This window comes from Oncorhynchus kisutch, linkage group LG10 (assembly GCF_002021735.2).
Source record: "Oncorhynchus kisutch isolate 150728-3 linkage group LG10, Okis_V2, whole genome shotgun sequence".
In the NCBI taxonomy this organism is placed as follows: Eukaryota; Metazoa; Chordata; class Actinopteri; order Salmoniformes; family Salmonidae; genus Oncorhynchus; species Oncorhynchus kisutch.
The window spans coordinates 27589844-27608413 of NC_034183.2; the positions used below are offsets into that span (position 1 = coordinate 27589844).

Here is an 18570-nt window from a genome sequence, read left to right on the forward strand (position 1 = left end):
AAAGACAAACCTTTAAAGAGATTCTCCGGTACTTAGTATACTTTTTAGCATGCAGTTCTGAAAGTAGTACTCACGAGCTAAAAGTGGTCCCCGAAAATGGCATACTATGTGACATATGTGCAGATATGTGCACCATGTTATCGCTCTCTGTCTGTCCACTGAGCCGTTTGGATACGCTGGGGTGGCCTCTTGCTAGCTGTCACTCAAATGCGAGGCTAGAACTCAAATTGCTAGGGCGTTGGCCCAGGGGAAATGTATGTAAAATGATGCAGCACAGCTTCAAGAAAAGTCACTTTCAAATTAGGAATTTTGTGGCTAATTGATGTAAAACAGCAATTCTGCTCATAGATTATGCATGTATGAACTACACATTGACACATCCAGCCCAAAGCGGGATGTTTAGAAAATATTTTCTTAGTTGCCAAAGTAACTAAGAAGCATGTATTTAATGCTGCTTCACCTCATTTTTAATCCCATAAAGATCTTCCCAATATTTCTGTGTGGAAAGAAACATGAATAAATAAATGATAGTGCTGACAGCAGGGAGTTATCTTACATGTCCACCCCTTCTAGGAGATTCTGTCAAAACACGTTAAAGGCAACATTGTGGATGGTGAGATGAGTTCATGTTAATGAATCTCAGGTAGATTCAATTGAGCTCTGTGGGCTAGTAACAAACTCTCATGTTTTATGTAACTGTCAAGTAAAGGGTTAACCTATAGGACACTCCCCTACCCTGCTTTTGGTTCACTTCCTAATTTGTGAACTTTACTCTGCTAATACACAGTTCCAGTCAGAACTACTCCAGCTGAGAGGGAGTCTATGGATCAGGTGAGTACAGTCGCTGGTTGAGAGTCAACTGATTTTGATGAGTTTGCATTCTTATTCAGGTTTATGAAATTGTCCCAAAAAAATCTGTAGTGATTCTGTTGGTAGAATGAGTTGGACATTTGTTGGTTTAACCTGCCACTGCAGGCAGAGGAAAGATAACAGGGATCTATGGGGTGATGCAATGGTTTCTCAATAGGCTCAGTCAGTGGAAACTGAATTAGAGCGTCTGTCACATCAGCCTCCTATTGTGTCTCCAGTCCTCTGCAGAAAGACAGACCGACACACAGGTAGTATGTCCCAACGTGTGGCAGTGATCGGGGCGGGTCCCTCAGGTCTGACCAGCATCAAGAGCTGTCTGGATGAGGGTCTGAAGCCCACCTGCTTCGAGAGCAGTGATGACATCGGGGGGCTGTGGAGGTTCAAGGTGAGGATATGAGGAAAGGAACCCACTTTGGACTATAGAGATGCACCCCTCGTAACTGCATCACCAGCAGTGTTCCTGGTTGCACCCGAAATTACACCTTATTCGGAGCCATATTCGGGGAGAAAAGGCCCTTTTAATAGAAAATAAAGTAATTTGTGTGTCCACAGGAAACCCCTGAGCCGGGCCGCTCTAGTATCTACCGCTCTCTGGTGGTGAACACCTCCAAGGAGATGATGTGTTTCAGTGACTTCCCTATGCCAGCTGACTACCCCAACTACATGCTGCACTCCCAGCTGCTGCAGTACTTCAGGCTTTACGCTCAACACTTTGACCTCCTCAGACACATCACCTTCCAGGTGATAGTCTTTTCTCTCTCCCCCTCTCTTCTCCTCACCTTGATGGACCTCTCCCAGTCATTTAGCCTCTACACGACTTTCTATGATCTGTTACTGTGTGTGTTTCAGACCAGCGTGCTGACTGTGAGACAGAGGCCAGACTTCAGTCGTTCAGGCCAGTGGGAAGTGGTGACAGAGAACAGGGAGGGACAGGAGCAGAGACACGTCTTTGACGGGGTACTGGTTTGTTCAGGACACTACACACAGCCTGTCTCACCGCTAGACCAGTTCCCAGGTCAGTTTAAAGCATCTAAACACTATACACTATACTCTATATACAGCTTTGATACACCCTGTCGTGTCTTTGGCTATGCCGGATTAAGTGATATCAAATCAATTCAAATGTATTTATATAGCCCTTCGTACATCAGCTGATATCTCAAAGTGCTGTACAGAAACCCAGCCTAAAACCCCAAACAGCAAGCAATGCAGGTGTAGAAGCACGGTGGCTGTCCCCAATCCACCTGGCCGTGCTGCTGCTCCAGTTTCAACTGCTCTGCCTTATTATTATTGGACCATGCTGGTCATTTATGAACATTTGAACATCTTGGCCATGTTCTGTTATAATCTCCACCCGGCACAGCCAGAAGAGGACTGGCCACCCCACATAGCCTGGTTCCTCTCTAGGTTTCTTCCTAGGTTTTGGCCTTTCTAGGGAGTTTTTCCTAGCCACCGTGCTTCTACACATGCATTGCTTGCTGTTTGGGGTTTTAGGCTGGGTTTCTGTACAGCACTTTGAGATATCAGCTGATGTACGAAGGGCTATATAAATACATTTGATTTGATTTGATTTGAAAGAGGGGAACCGGCCAGGCAGAGACAGCAAAGGCTCCAGAGCCTTTCCGTTCACCTTCCCACTCCTGGGCCAGACTACACTCAATCATATGACCCACTGAAGAGATGAGTCTTCAGTAAAGACTTAAAGGTTGAGACCGAGTTTGCGTCTCTTACATAGGTAGGCAGACCGTTCCATAAAAATGGAGCTCTATAGGAGAAAGCCCTGCCTCCAGCTGTTTGCTTAGAAATTCTAGGGACAATTAGGAGGCCTGCGTCTTGTGACCGTAGCGTACGTGTAGGTATGTACGGCAGGACCAAATCAGAGAGATAGGTAGGAGCAAGCCCATGTAATGCTTTGTAGGTTAGCAGTAAAACATTGAAATCAGCCCTTGCCTTGACAGGAAGCCAGTGTAGAGAGGCTAGCACTGGAGTTTTATAATCAATTGTTTTTGTTCTAGTCAGGATTCTAGCAGCCGTATTTAGCACTAACTGAAGTTTATTTCGTGCTTTATCCGGGTAGCCGGAAAGTAGAGCATTGCAGTAGTCTAACCTAGAAGTGACAAAAGCATGGATTAATTTTTCTGCATCATTTTTGGACAGAAAGTTTCAGATTTTTGCAATGTTACGTAGATGGAAAAAATCTGTCCTTGAAATGGTCTTGATATGTTCTTCAAAAGAGAGATCAGGGTCCAGAGTAACACCGAGGTCCTTCACAGTTTTATTTGAGACGACTGTACAACCATTAACTACAAGGTCCGATAGGAATTCAGGGAACTCAATGAGGAACGCTGTATATGGCCCAGGAGGCCTGTAAACAGTAGCTATAAAAAGTGATTGAGTAGGTTGCATAGATTTCATGACTAGAAGCTCAAAAGACAAAAACATCATTTTTTTTTGTTTGTAAATTGACATTTGCTATCGTAAATGTTAGCAACACCTCCGCCTTTGCGGGATGCACGGGGGATATGGTCACTAGTGTAGCCAGGACGTGAGGCCTCATTTAACACAGTAAATTCATCAGGCTTAAGCCAGGTTTCAGTCAGGCCAATCACATCAAGATTATGATCAGTGATTAGTTCATTGACTATAATTGCCTTTGAAGTAAGGGATCTAACATTAAGTAGCCCTATTTTGAGATGTGAGGTATCATGATCTCTTTCAATAATGACAGGAATGGAGGAGGTCTTTCTCCTAGTGAGATTGCTAAGGCGAACACCGCCATGTTTAGTTTTGCCCAACCTAGGTCGAGGCACAGACACGGTCTCAATGGGGATAGCTGAGCTGACTACACTGACTGTGCTAGTGGCAGACTCCACTATGCTGGCAGGCTGGCTAACAGCCTACTGCCTGGCCTGCACCCGATTTCATTGTGGAGCTAGAGGAGTTAGAGCCCTGTCTATGTTGTTAGATAAGATGAGAGCACCCCTCCAGCTAGGATGAAGTCCGTCACTCCTCAGCAGGTCAGGCTTGGTCCTGTTTGTGGGTGAGTCCCAGAAAGAGGGCCAATTATCTCCAAATTCTATCTTTTGGGAGGGGCAGAAAACAGTTTTCAACCAGCGATTGAGTTGTGAGACTCTGCTGTAGAGCTCATCACTCCCCCTAACTGGGAGGGGGCCAGAGACAATTACTCGATGCCGACACATCTTTCTAGCTGATTTACACGCTGAAGCTATGTTGCGCTTGGTGATCTCTGACTGTTTCATCCTAACATCGTTGGTGCCGACGTGGATAACAATATCTCTATACTCTCTACACTCGCCAGTTTTAGCTTTAGCCAGCACCATCTTCAGATTAGCCTTAATGGCGCTAGCCCTGCCCCCTGGTAAACAGTGTATGATCGCTGGGTGATTCGTTTTAAGTCTAATACTGCGGGTAATGGAGTTGCCAATGACTAGAGTTTTCAATTTGTCAGAGCTAATGGTGGGAAGCTTCGGCGTCTCAGACCCCGTAACGGGAGGAGTAGAGACAAGAGAAGGCTCGGCCTCTGACTCCGACTCGCTGCTTAATGGGGAAAACCGGTTGAAAGTTTCTGTCGGCTGAATGAGCGACACCGGTTGAGCATTCCTACAGCATTTCCCTCCAGAAACCGTGAGAAAGTTGTCTGGGCTGCGGGGACCGTGTCAGGGGATTTATACTACTATCTGTACTTACTGGTGGCACAGACGCTGTTTCATCCTTTCCTACACTGAAATTACCCTTGCCTAACGATTGCGTCTGAAGCTGGGCTTGTAGCACAGCTATCCTCGCCATAAGGCGATCGTTCTCCTGTATATTATGAGTACAGCGACTGCAATTAGAAGGCATCATGTTAATGTTACTACTTAGCTTCGGCTGTTGGAGGTCCTGACGAATCGTGTCCAGATAAAGCGTCCGGAGTGAAAAAGTTGAGGGAAAAAACTAAAATATAAACGGTAATTAAAAAGTAAAAACCGTAAAGTTGTCAGGTAGCAAAATAGGTTGGCAACAAAACGCACAGCAACACGTAAACAAGTCTGCAAGATATGACATGCTATTCTATAAAATATTTCTCCGTCATTAATATTACCTGATTGAGCTAATCATGTAAGTGTAATTAAATAGAGAGTCGGGCACCACAAAATAATATTTATAGAGCTGTTATCTCATGAATAAACTCTTAAAGACCTAGTAATATTTTACATCAATAGCAGTCAATATTAATCGTCATCTTAATTCAGTCTCGTCTGAAAGTTGTACATTCTTGGTTATCTGCACGAACCCTGGTTAACAAGTTGAATCGGCAATACAAAATTGGGGTTAATTATTTATTTACTAAATACATAACTAATCACACAGAAATACACATATTTAAATCAAATCAAATCAAATTTATTTATATAGCCCTTCGTACATCAGCTGATATCTCAAAGTGCTGTACAGAAACCCAGCCTAAAACCCCAAACAGCAAGCAATGCAGGTGTAGAAGCACGGTGGCTAGGAAAAACTCCCTAGAAAGGCCAATACCTAGGAAGAAACCTAGAGAGGAACCAGGCTATGTGGGGTGGCCAGTCCTCTTCTGGCTGTGCCGGGTGGAGATTATAACAGAACATGGCCAAGATGTTCAAATGTTCATAAATGACCAGCATGGTCGAATAATAATAAGGCAGAACAGTTGAAACTGGAGCAGCAGCACAGTCAGGTGGAAGTTGAAACTGGAGCAGCAGCATGGCCAGGTGGACTGGGGACAGCAAGGAGTCATCATGTCAGGTAGTCCTGGGGCATGGTCCTAGGGCTCAGGTCAGTTGAAACTGGAACAGCAGCATGGCCAGGTGGACTGGGGACAGCAAGGAGTCATCATGTCAGGTAGTCCTGGGGCATGGTCCTAGGGCTCAGGTCCTCCGAGAGAGAGAAAGAAAGAGAGAAGGAGAGAATTAGAGAACGCACACTTAGATTCACACAGGACACCGAATAGGACAGGAGAAATCATACCTTGATTACAAATGACGTCATAAGGGAAAACGTCCCGAGCGGGCGGAACAGATATGACAGCTTGTTACACAAAAGAAAAGGTCTGGGTTTGAGTGAAAGAGTGGGAAGACGGGAACAAAGATGAAGCTGTGCTATCGTAAATACAGTATCTCATGCATTCTAAATTACCACCCATTTGGAAAAGGAAAATGCAATAAATATTTACTCTGAGCTGCGCTTCGGTAGGTTGGTGGTAGATGGAAGGCCGTGTTGCCCAACCGAGTCCTTTGTCCTTTGAAGAATGTCTCTTCCTGTTCAATTGAATACGTTGTAGTAACGTCGTTGTGTGGTAGACGGGATACTCTGTCTGTTCCTTCCTAACCTGCGTTTGCATCTGCTGTTGCTAACTCAACGGCTAGGAGGTATCACTTCTGTAGTGAATAAGAGTTCAAAGTTCATACCATTCGCAACCAAAGCTCACGCTGATGTTGGCTTTGTTCTGTAGTTATTATCTGAACCATTCTGACATTGGACCGTCGTCCTCGGAACAGGAGGTTATATTGTCGTCAAGGCTTTATATAGGAAGGGAGAGGAGGCCGTGTTTGAAAAGTTTTATAGCCCATGTCCCTTCACAGGGGCGGGCCACTGATTGAGCAGAGCCCTACCTTATGAAAACCCAAATCTCACATTTTAGAAGCTAAAATCACATTTCATCCCATTACAAATAATTTCATATTCAAACATTAAAATTGAACAACAATTCCATGTGAATCTGATAACTCTCATGTGTAGACTTTACACTGTAGAGTTTGTCATCTTATCATTGATGAGAATGTCTCAGATGACAACCGAACTGACATCATATTCATTAAGTACCATTGCATATGTTCAATTGGTTGGGTTACCAGAATATAGTCCATTTCCCCCCACCACCTGATGTTCCCAGAATCTCTATGTTAACCAAAGGGTTTGCAAATGTAACATCAGTAGGGTAAAGAGAGGAAAAAGGGGGGAAGAGGTATTTATGACTGTCATAAACCTATCACCAGGCCAACGTCATGATAACCCATAGATGTGTCAACGTTTTGACCATAAGGTCCTCGACCTTGTTTTTTTTTTCTTTATTTTCTATGGCCTATGTTACATCTGTGAAGTGTTTTGGATGTGTGTAGCCAACAGGTACAATACCTCTTCAACCACCTGAGTGTTCTTTCCCATGCAGGCCATGAGTCGTTCCCTGGCCGCTGCCTACACAGCTGGGAGTATAAGGATGCTGATGCGTTCCGGGGGAAGAGGGTGGTGGTAGTGGGGATTGGGAACTCTGGAGGAGACATCGCTGTGGAGATCAGCCGGGCTGCAGAGAAGGTGGGGCTCACCTGTCACAGGAGGACATATTTAAGCTAATACTTTCTTGAAGTACAAAAGCGACCCAGGTTCAAACCCAGTGGTTCTCATACTGTAAAGAGAGTTTGGCCATTCATGTCTGTCTCTCTACTTCTCTGTTCTCCCTTTCCCTTTCTCTCTTACATCCCAGACCTTCCTGAGTACCCGTAAGGGGGCGTGGGTGTTAGCTCGTATGTCCAGTAGCGGTCTCCCACTGGACATGACGGCCATCTCACGGTTCACGGTCCTGCTAACCTCCATGCTGCCCAGAGCGCTGGTCAACTGGGCTGCAGAGAGAACCCTTAATCACCGATATGACCACCGTCTCTATGGCCTACAGCCAACACACAGGTGACCAGCACCCTATTACAGCCAACACACAGGTGACCAGCACCCTATTACAGCCAACACACAGGTGACCAGCACCCTATTACAGCCAACACACAGTTGACCAGCACCCTATTACAGCCAACACACAGGTGACCAGCACCCTATTACAGCCTGCACACAGGTGATCAGCACCATATTACAGCCAACACACAGGTGACCAGCACCCTATTACAGCCAACACACAGGTGCCCAGCACCCTATTACAGCCAACACACAGGTGCCCAGCACCCTAATACAGCCAACACACAGTTGACCAGCACCCTATTACAGCCAACACACAGGTGACCAGCACCCTATTACAGCCTGCACACAGGTGATCAGCACCATATTACAGCCAACACACAGGTGACCAGCACCCTATTACAGCCAACACACAGGTGCCCAGCACCCTATTACAGCCAACACACAGGTGCCCAGCACCCTATTACAGCCAACACACAGTTGACCAGCACCCTATTACAGCCAACACACAGGTGACCAGCACCCTATTACAGCCTGCACACAGGTGCCCAGCACCCTATTACAGCCAACACACAGGTGACCAGCACCCTATTACAGCCCGCACACAGGTGCCCAGCACCCTATTACAGCCCGCACACAGGTGCCCAGCACCCTATTACAGCCCGCACACAGGTGCCCAGCACCCTATTACAGCCAACACACAGGTGACCAGCACCCTATTACAGCCAACACACAGGTGACCAGCACCCTATTACAGCCAACACACAGGTGCCCAGCACCCTATTACAGCCAACACACAGGTGCCCAGCACCCTATTACAGCCCGAAACATAGGTGTGACAAATATCAGATCGGATTTGAGAGTTTGCACTATGGCAACATTTGATAATATAAAAAACGAAGCCAAAAAAAAACGATCACTCATTTCTCTCTCTGTCCTCCCAGGCTGCTAGAGCAGAAGCCGCTGATCAACGATGACCTTCCAGGCCGTATCCTGCAGGGGGCAGTAGTGCTGAAGCCAGACCTGAGAGGGTTCCAGGGGTCCGGACTGCTGTTCCAGGATGGAACCACGGAGGGAGACATCGATGCAGTGGTCTTCTGCACTGGATACAATGGCACCTTCTCCTTCCTGCCCCCATCACTATGTTCAGGACCTCGGGGGGATCTCAACCTGTACAGGTACCTTTTATAATACTGGCTTGGACAGGTCGTCAAATCCTTACTTCCACTTAAGTGAAATTTTCACTCAGTCATGTATTGATGTCAATAGAGCAAGTTACATTTCAACTTTAGGGACAGTTTGAAATTTAGTGTGGCGGGGGGTTTGGTCCAACATAGGACAGGGTTGTCAAACCTTTTTGGGAGGGTTGTGTGTTTTTTTTATCGGGCACAGGGAAGGGTTCCAGGAATGTCTTCCATCCTAGCCAAATTTCCTCATCTGCTTGCATGCTCCCACCTTATATCAAGGTGTTTTAGTACTTCCCTTATGCTCAGGCTATTCAACTGGCGGCCTGCATGCCAGGGCTGGCTCGTTCATTCATTTAGACTAGCCCTTTGATAAATTCTGACCCTTTAGTAAAATATCTGCAAATAAATCCCCTCCAAAATCTGACTTTCAGTGCCAAAATGACAAGCACTATTGTAGTTGTCTATAGTGTCGTTTTTAGTGGTTTCTAACGCCTATGTGGCATGTTGATAATTGTTGCTTTATATTAATTTTGCTCTAGTGTTTGACTGGATTAAGCAACAAAATATTATGACCCCATTCCTTAAAGCTACAACGACTTTCTGGTTGAATGCCCTCCACTTCCTTCCTAATTACTTTTAGCAACATTTCATTGTAAGAAAACTGCTTTATTGGTGTGTGTGTGTGCATTGATTTTTTATACAGTTCTTCTGAAGAATAATCACATGTGGAAAATGTCCGGCCCCCCTGCAATTCATCTGGCCCCTGTCATGACGTTGGCCTGGGGGGTAGGTTTATGACAATCATAAATACCTCTTCCCCCCTGTTTCCTCTCTCTACCCTACTGATGTGACATTTGAAAACCCCTTGGTTAACATAGAGATTCTGGGAACATCAGAAGGTGGGGGGAAATTAACTATATTCTGGTAATCCGACCAATTGAACATATGCGGTGGTACTTAATGAATATGATGTCAGTTCGGTTGTCATCTGAGACATTCTCATCAATGATGAGATGACATAAACTCTACAGTGGAAAGTCTGCACATTGTAGTTATCGGATTCACATGGAATTGTTGTTCAATTGAAATGTTTGAATATAAAAGTATTGGTGAAGAGATTAAATGTAATTTTAGCTTCCAAATGAGAGATCTGGGTTTTCATAAGTTTAGCGCTCTGCTCAATCAGTGAGCAGATTTGGGCTCTGCTCAATCAGTGGCCTGCCCCTGTGAAGGGACATGGTTTATAAAACTTTTCAAACACGCCCTCCTCTCCCAGCCTCTGCGTTAAAAGGACTAACATGTCAACTACAGAACTAAACCAACCTCAGCTTGAGCTTTGGTTGCGAATGGTATAAACTTTGAACTCTTATTCACTACAGAAGTGATACCTCCTAGCCGTTGAGTTAGCCACAGCAGCTGCAAACGCGGGCTAGGAAAGAACAGACAGAGTATCCCGTCTACCACACAACGACGTTACTTCAACGTATTCAATTTACCAGCAGAGACATTCTTCAAAGGACTCGGTTGGGCAACACGGCCTTCCATCTACCACCAACCTACCGAAGCGCAGCTCAGAGTAAATATTTATTGCATTTTCCTTTTCCAAATGGGCGGTAATTTAGAATGCATAAGTTACTGTATTTACGATAGCACAGCTTCGCCCTTTGTCCCTCAGTCTTCCCGCTCTTTCACTCAAACCAAGCCCCTTTTCTTTTGTGTAACCAGCTGCCATATCTGTTCCACCCGCTCGGGACGTTTTCCTTTATGATGCCATTTGTAATCAAGGTATGATTCATTCTTTGTATATGTAATTCCGTGTGATTAGTTAGGTATTTAGTAAATAAATAATTAAACCCAATTTTGTATTGCTGATTCAACTTGTTAGCCAGGGTTCATGAAGATAACCAAGAACTTACAACTTTCAGATGAGACTGAATTAAGATGACGATTAATATCGACTGCTATTGGTGTAAAATATTACTAGGTCTTTAAGAGTTTATTTGGAAGATAACAGCTTTATAGATATTCTTTCGTGGTGCCCCGACTCTCTAGTTATTTACATTTACATGATTAGCTCAATCGGGTACTATTAATTACGGAGAAAGGATTTTATAGAATAGCATGTCATATCACTTAATCCGGCATAGCCAAAGACACGACACCCACGTAAGAATATAGTTGAATAGCCCTGCCATATACACTACGCTTTTCCACATGCTAACTATACCGCAGGTCAATATAGTCTACCAGTCTGTCTATCCTGCCCTCTAGCCACCATTCAAAGTGACAATAGTTGTATAGGTGGATAGTTTGTAAGAGAGGTATCCTATGAAGCAAGCCATATCTACTCAGGTTTTTCTAAAGTTAACCAGCTTCAGTTAGTTTCACATTCCAGCTCAGGCTCATCCGTACTACGCCGGTGGATATTGCTTGTCCACCTGCCTCTAACTGAACTCTAGCAAGCTTGTAACTGCACATGCATGGGCGAGACAGTGCTACATTTGTGCCAAAATGAAAGAAAAGTGATCTTACAAATTCAGCAGGCTATGGTGTGAAATAGGCTTTTAGAAGTGCCGTCTATATTGAATTACTTATCGTTAATGCCGTCTTTGGTGTGCTTACCAATGCACAAGCACCTTTTTTCATACTCCTATCGAAAACTTCATACAATGTAACAATTCAAAGTGGATTCTGTCTTCACTAAATGCGTAATGTGATATATTTCCAATTTATAAAACATTTGATTATTACAATATTTAGTCAGTCGTCGTCTTCAAATGAAGGGGATGACAACCTTTGCAAAAGGGAGGGAATCTGATATCATTGGTCCTCAACTCGCGGCTTAATAATTTCATTCAGGGTAAGTGGAGTTAGCCGTGAGTTAGCCTGCCCCGGAGCAGGTTAATTCTGAAGGATTTGTTGCCATAGAAATTGACCTGCCTAAAATGTTAGCCACTTTCGTATTACCGGTTAACTCTGAGTTGACCAACGTTACCTCCTCAAACCTGCTTCATAGGATACCCCTCTGATCTTCAATAGGCTAACTAGCATCATACCACACATAAAATAATTTCAAGCTGAACCAATTTTCAATATAAGCGGAGATGCCAGGATCAGTTGTGGACACTCCAGTGGTGGCTCAGGGGGATTGTGATATGCACCGGTTTGGGTGGTGGACCATTCTTGATACACACTGGAAACTGTTGAGTGTGAAAAACCCTACAGATTTGCAGTTCTTGACACACTCAAACCGGTGCACCTGGCACGTACTACCATACCTCATTCAAAGGCACTTAAATATTTTGTCTTGTCAATTCACCCTTTGAATGGCACACATACAAAATCCATGTCTCAATTGTCTCAAAGCCTAAAAATCTTTCTTTAACCTGACTCCTCCCCTTCATCTACACTGATTGAAGTGGATTTAACAGGTGACATCAATAAGGGATCATAGCTTTCACCTGGATTTACCTGGTCAGTCTGTCATGGAAAGAGCAGGTGTTCATAATGTTTTGTACATCAGTGTAGCGTGAAACAGGACAATATAAGCACCCCCTAATTGTTTTTATTTACTCTCAACAGTTTTTAAGGTGTAGAAAGGCACAGTAGCAGGGATGTCTGGCTGTATTTTAAGTTCTGATCCTGAGATGTGCTGTCTGTTGTGGATCATCATTCTCCCAAGTTGTCCTATAATAATTTTGGCCACGTGTCCCCAGCAGGCCCAGTTATTCAGGAATGCATGCTCTGCCTCCTCTCCGATCCGAGCGGCTATTCCTTGCGCACGCAGAACCTAACGCTTCAATATAGCCTAAATATTTGTCTTAACTTTTAAAATGTATAACTTTTTATGTGTGTCATAAACACAACCAGTGACAATTTTTAAAAGTCTGATTAGGCTAATTCAAAAGGCTCTTGTACCTGAACACGTTCGTCCAAAATATAATTCCAGCATCCAAACTGTGCAGTGGCCATTTGATGAATGGAAAGAGACATCTGTTAGAAAACACCAAAAAGTGTAATGACATTCAGAGATTGCCACGCCTTTGATACTGGGTAGGCCTGCAAGGTAGGGAGGGATGTAGGCCTATTTTCTTTTTGTAGAGATTGACATATTATTCTATTCGTTGCATATATTTTATATAATTATAAATATAGCATCAAAATGTTGCTAACTTTCCCTACCTAGCTGATCATTGTCTGCAGCCGGCTCTGACTATAGTGTACTGAAAAAGGCAGGGAAAGTTAGCACGTCTGCATTGGTCGGCACACCCTCAACCTTCTGGCCTGTAGCCCTGCGTGGCATCGACTGGGCCACGAAAACATGCTGAAGTGGCAAAGTAGATATCCACGTTCATAAACACAGTGTTTGTTATTTGTGGTCATGAACGTCATTTTGAGTTAATTCTATTTCAGATAGGAAACACCACGTATTTGTTTAACCATTTATTAGAATAAGATTATTACATGCAACACATTAGTTTTGGCATTAGGCTCTACTCCTTCGGGATAGCTCACCACCAGAGTATTAATCATGTTAAGTTAATAATAATCACAGGCAGTGAGCAAGCTACGCTGTACCAATCTCCCTGCAGGAAGGAAACACAGACCCAAACAGGTGGAGGCTGTGGTGGTGGTGGGTGGGTGCAAGAAAATGCAACTGCATACTATCCATCAACAAACAGCAGTAGAGGTAGCAGAGAATGAGTGAGTAAAACTGATCAGCTAAATTGACCGCCATATGAAGGTAGGAAGTGTTTGTAGAATATGATTGGTGCAACGTCAGCTGATGCACCCGTTCCCTGTATGAACTAGCGCTGAGCTTAATGAGCATGAGGGGGGAGGGAGGGTGTGCAATTTATTTTACAGTACAATGGGAGGGTCACATGAGTATATATTTTTTTAATGACACTTCGAGTTGGACCAGCCTACCTATCCCCTCTCTCCCCTCCCAGTACATTTCTAACTATCCCCAAGTGGATGTTAGGATTTGCACCTTTAAGATACAGAAGATAGATCAACACTTAGTAGATGCCAGGGGGGAAATGGTGTCATACTGTATAATTAACTTGACGTTGCTTTAGGTAAAAGGGGTTGTTTTCTTTTATTCGAGACGGGTTTTCCCTCCAGCTCTCGAGCGCCCCACGCTGGCCATCATGGGTCTGTTCCAGACTAAAGGACCCATCTTTCCTGCTGTGGAGATGCAGGCCCGCTGGGTCACGAGGGTCATCGCAGGTACACACACACCTGTTCTAAACTAATCTTGGCAACCCAAACCCTATAATCTCACAAACTACAATACCAATTATTTAACATAGTCTGTCCACAAGAGATTAGGTTTAAACACACACACACATTGGCATGACACAAACCTGTCTCAAAATGAATTCCTGGCAAACACATACATACCTGGCAAACACAGCAAAGTTAGAATTCTTCATGATTGTTTGTTGAAGGGTTGACCCAGCTCCCACCACGGAAAACAATGCTTTCCAAAATCGAGACTGAGACGAAGAGGAACATGAAGAGGTAAACAACATGAAGAAGATCTGCCTCAATACCAGTGGCCATTTGCCTTGCTTTGTCATGAGTGATTACCTTGCCTGTGAACTGCAGACTTGTCACTTCCCAAATCTAGGGCCTAGGCTGTTCAAAGTGAAATAAAGGCCTACAGGTCACAAACAGCTTTTCTCTCCTCCCAATTTCTCTCTCTCTCTTTCTCCTTCTCCTCCATTCTCCCCCTTCTCTCTCTCTCTCAGTTACCTGTGTCCCAGACAGGCAGCTCTCCATGTGGATTATATACCATACCTGGACTCCCTGGCTGAGCAGGTGGGGGTTCGTCCCAACATCCTAGGGCTGCTGCTGAGGGAGCCTAGTGTGGGGCTGCGTGTACTGCTGGGGCCCTGCACCCCTTACCAGTACCGCCTAAGAGGGCCGGGAAAGTGGGACGGGGCCCGACAGGCCATCCTCACTCAGTGGGAGCGCGTAGCCCAGCCCTTCAGAACCAGGTAGGTAGCCCAAAGGGTAGACAGGCAGATTCATTTCCCCTTGGGAATCAATAGAATATCATCTCCTATTTTGTATGTATTCATTCTATTCCAGGCTGGATCCAGAACCCCCCAGGCCCTTGGTCCTTCTGTCCCCCTTGCTGATCACGCTGTCCGTGGGAGCTGTGATGCTAGCTGTGGTCCTCTCCCAGTGTAAACTGACCTTATGTCTACAGGACCTACTACAGGACTCAACTCACCTGCTGGACTGGCTCTCAGCACTACTGTGAGGCTCGGAGTAGAAGCATCCTATATAGCAACAGATCTAGGATCTACATTAATACTCTATTGCCTCCACTATCGACCAGGCTCTTTGTTTGTTTTCTTCTCGTCAAGACCAGTATGCGGGGGATCTTTTTTCAAGCGTTTCTTTTACGCCTGCTACGTTAGGTTAGGCTGTATCTGACCTAACAGACTGCTTTTGTTGTCTTACAAAAACACTCATTAGGTGTGCTTGCTGAAAGGAAGTCCTCTCTAAAACTCGTACTCTTATTTGATTTCTTTGGTTAGCTCTAACACTTAAACCGCTTAAGCTATTAACATGAAACCAACTTTAAAATGTGCAGACAGCCCCGACTTAGCGTGCTTGAGAAATTATTTTTGATAAATAAATATGATAAATATCTGCTCTGTATTAAGATTCAAAGATGTTTGCAGAAGAAAATGGGGTGTCAGCTTTGACATGACACCTTGAGTTTCAAAAAAAGATTTTGATAATTGAACTCCAGTAAGAAGTGGATTTACACCCGGTAACAGAATTACATCATGGGTCCCTGATCTGTACTACACAGACAACATGGATAATGATGTATCCTGAATAGAAACACAAAGGTAGAAATATGCAATATCATATGGGTATTATTCTACACACGGGCTATTATTCTAATGAGCTCTGCCCTTAACAAGACCATATTTGGTTGGTCTGGACCAGACCAAATCTGAACCAATTATAGACATCTATGTTTCACAAGTTTGGACATCACAGTACAGTAGAGTACAGCACAGCACATCACAGTAGAGTATTGTCAAGTATAGTTCAGTGGAGTATAGTACAATACATTATAGTGGACTCTAGGGTTCTCTACTGTACTATACTGAACTTTACTCGACTGTAGGCCTACTGTATGGAACTATACTCAACTTTACTTGTCTTTGCTGTACTATACTCTCCTGCAGGAGTTTTTTTGCTTTGTGACCCACCAATTGAGGTGTCTTTTGAGTATCGACCCACCATAAGCGTTGAGTGGTGAAGAAATATTCACAGACCAAAGAATAAGTCAACAATATCATCCTTGCAGCGGAGAGAAAATGTAAATTCAAAACTAATCTCCTGCAATTCCACATATCCTGTAATGGAGCTGAAAGAACATTTAGCCGTTTTAAAGCCAATGTCCTGCAATTCTATGCATTTTACCATGCTGAGTGAAAAAATTGTAGTCTTTAAGCTAATTTCCTACAGTTCTAAGTATTTTGACATGGCTAATGCTGTTTTCTTATGCTCAAATATTATTATTTTTAATCAATGAGGGCCTGATTGTCTAGCTTTTATCTTGTTGATTGTGTATATATACAGTACCAGTCAAGAGTTTGGACACCTACTCATTCAAAGGTTTTTCTTTATTTTTATTATTTCTACATTGTAGAATAATAGTGAAGACATGAAAACTATGAAATAACATATGGAATCATGAAGAAACCAAAAAAGTGTTAAACAAATCCAAATATATTTTGTATTTGAGATTCTTCAAAGTAGGCACCCTTGGCCTTGATGACAGTTTTGTACACTCTTGGCATTCTCTCAACCAGCATCATGAGGTAGTCACCTGGAATGCATTTCAATTAACAGGTCACCGATCATGGATGTCTATGTTTGGGCCAAATTAAGGCCGGTATGGACCGGACCAAAAATCTACGTTTGTGGTCATTAAAATCCACGCGGTTCTGGACCAGCCCAAAAAACGACATCTGTGGACTGACCGATTTGGTAACAAACAGTAAAAACACTATTTACTAATTGGTAGGTCTACCTTTACTTGTTATTTCCGTGAACTCATGAGGGAGAGAAAATAAACAATCGTATAGATATGTAGGGTTTTGGTCATGGAATTACAAGGCACAAAGCAATGTTTCTTAAACAATAGGCAAATCATTTCTCAAACTAAATGTGTTGAAATTAGTTGTTAAACTTGGGCAAATCATTTCTCAAACTAAATGTGTTGATATTAGTTGTCAGGGGTCTTTACTTCAACATTATTGTGTTTTGATGTATTTCTAATACCTTTTAAGACTTTTTCTGGTAGACCCCTTTTCCATCTTTTTGACCAGAAATCAAGGCCATTACTTATGCCTAATTTTTAAAATAGAAATGCCTTAATTTCCCAAAAATATAGACTCTTAGCTTTCATTTGACACCCAATTTGATATGCTCCTGTGAACTTCACATGTTAGTGCTCATGAGTCCTTTTACATGGAAATTACCATATATAATTTAACTACATCAACATTTAAGATCAACCACAATGCATTTGAATGGCAATCAAGGGGCCATAGACTTTAATGTTAAAAATCATAAAAATGGACACGCTACTATTCTTGAACCACCATCAACTCCAAACCAACATTGAAATGTGCAGACTGACCCAATTTAGATTGTTTACATACTACATTTTGTTACTGTATATACTTTTTGACCTATAATCATTTAAAATGTGCATAATATACATTACAGTCAGTGGTTTCTATGAGAGGTAGATATTCACAGTAACACTGCTTTCTAACCATTCAAGCAAGAAACACCAAAACCAATTTCAGGATGATGGAAACACTTCACACATTCATAGATTATTTAATTCCTCCATCCTTTTAAGGGTACAATGATGCCTTGTTCTTTTTCTTTTTTATCTCAGTATCAAATTACTTCTGGGTAACAATTAAGTACCTTACTGTGATTGTTATAAATGAAAATGGTCAAAAAGAAACAAAAATAGCTAGAATTTTGCTAGGACTGTCTGGGAGTGGTCTCAGTGGGGAGGGCAAAACTGAACTAGCTGTTATTGGCAGAGAGGTTTGTAACGCTCTTTCATATTGGTCTATTAACAAATTTATTTTTCAATCAGCTCTTACACTAAAAGGGCATTATCATAATTTTCACAATTTCACAGTATTATTCCAAATTTAAGAACACAGTGGTAGACAATTGAAATGAAACTGCTCTTTAACCATTTCCGCTACAAACATGAACACAACTTTAACATTTTCAAACTTTATAAATGATGACTATTAAAATCGGCCTAAATTAGCATAAATAACCAATAGTAACTCTTGGACCGTTCAAGCTTGAACATGTTCTGGCTATCCTATCCTTTTCAATCAATCAATACTTCAAGACAAGCTAGCAAGCACACACATTTTCTTCAGGAAATGTACTTTTCCTAGTTATTATTATTCGCCTTCCACTGCCAATGTGTGTGTTTCTTGTGCTCCCTTGATTGTATTATCTGTGTCTAACATGTTTGTGTAATCGCTGCTGATCTTGTCATGCAGGGCTCCCTTGAGAAAGATACATTTGAGATGAATGGTACTCCCTGCTTAAATAAAAGTTAAATGAAAATAAATAACATTAAACCATCCTTCATAGTTGTTAGCCTTTACAGCCTCTGTCTGTACCTGTTCAACCAAAGCAACGTCCTACTGAAGGAGGCATTGTTGCAGTTTAGAAAGATATGTCTTTGGCATTTAAACAGCAACAAAGG

General features: G+C 43.0%; 1 protein-coding gene across 2 annotated transcripts; it reads left to right on the forward strand.

Moving 5' to 3' along the window:
* Nucleotides 1–532: 532 nt before the first annotated feature.
* si:dkey-239i20.4 lies at nt 533–18447 on the forward strand. 2 transcript variants are annotated; one of them, XM_020492693.2, is made up of 11 exons: nt 534–831; nt 1089–1255; nt 1423–1611; nt 1720–1885; nt 7076–7218; nt 7388–7587; nt 8532–8765; nt 13885–14006; nt 14228–14300; nt 14531–14779; nt 14874–18447. In XM_020492693.2, the coding sequence occupies exons 2-11, from the start codon at nt 1124–1126 to the stop codon at nt 15046–15048; spliced, it is 1683 nt and encodes a 560-aa protein (XP_020348282.1). In that variant the 5' UTR covers nt 534–831; nt 1089–1123; the 3' UTR covers nt 15049–18447. The 2 variants fall into 2 exon arrangements, with proteins under 2 accessions (XP_020348283.1, XP_020348282.1); XM_020492694.2 differs by lacking the exons at nt 13885–14006; nt 14228–14300; nt 14531–14779; nt 14874–18447 and adding an exon at nt 9478–9631 and having other exon boundaries at nt 533–831.
* The last annotated feature ends 123 nt before the right edge of the window (nt 18448–18570 follow it).

Coding starts and splice junctions, on each gene's coding strand:
- si:dkey-239i20.4 (XM_020492693.2), top strand. CDS start 1,124: ATGTCCCAACGTGTGGCAGTGATCGGGGCGGGTCCCTCAGGTCTGACC. Junction 1,256..1,422: donor GGGGGCTGTGGAGGTTCAAG/GTGAGGATATGA, acceptor GTGTGTCCACAG/GAAACCCCTGAGCCGGGCCG. Junction 14,301..14,530: donor ACGAAGAGGAACATGAAGAG/GTAAACAACATG, acceptor TCTCTCTCTCAG/TTACCTGTGTCCCAGACAGG.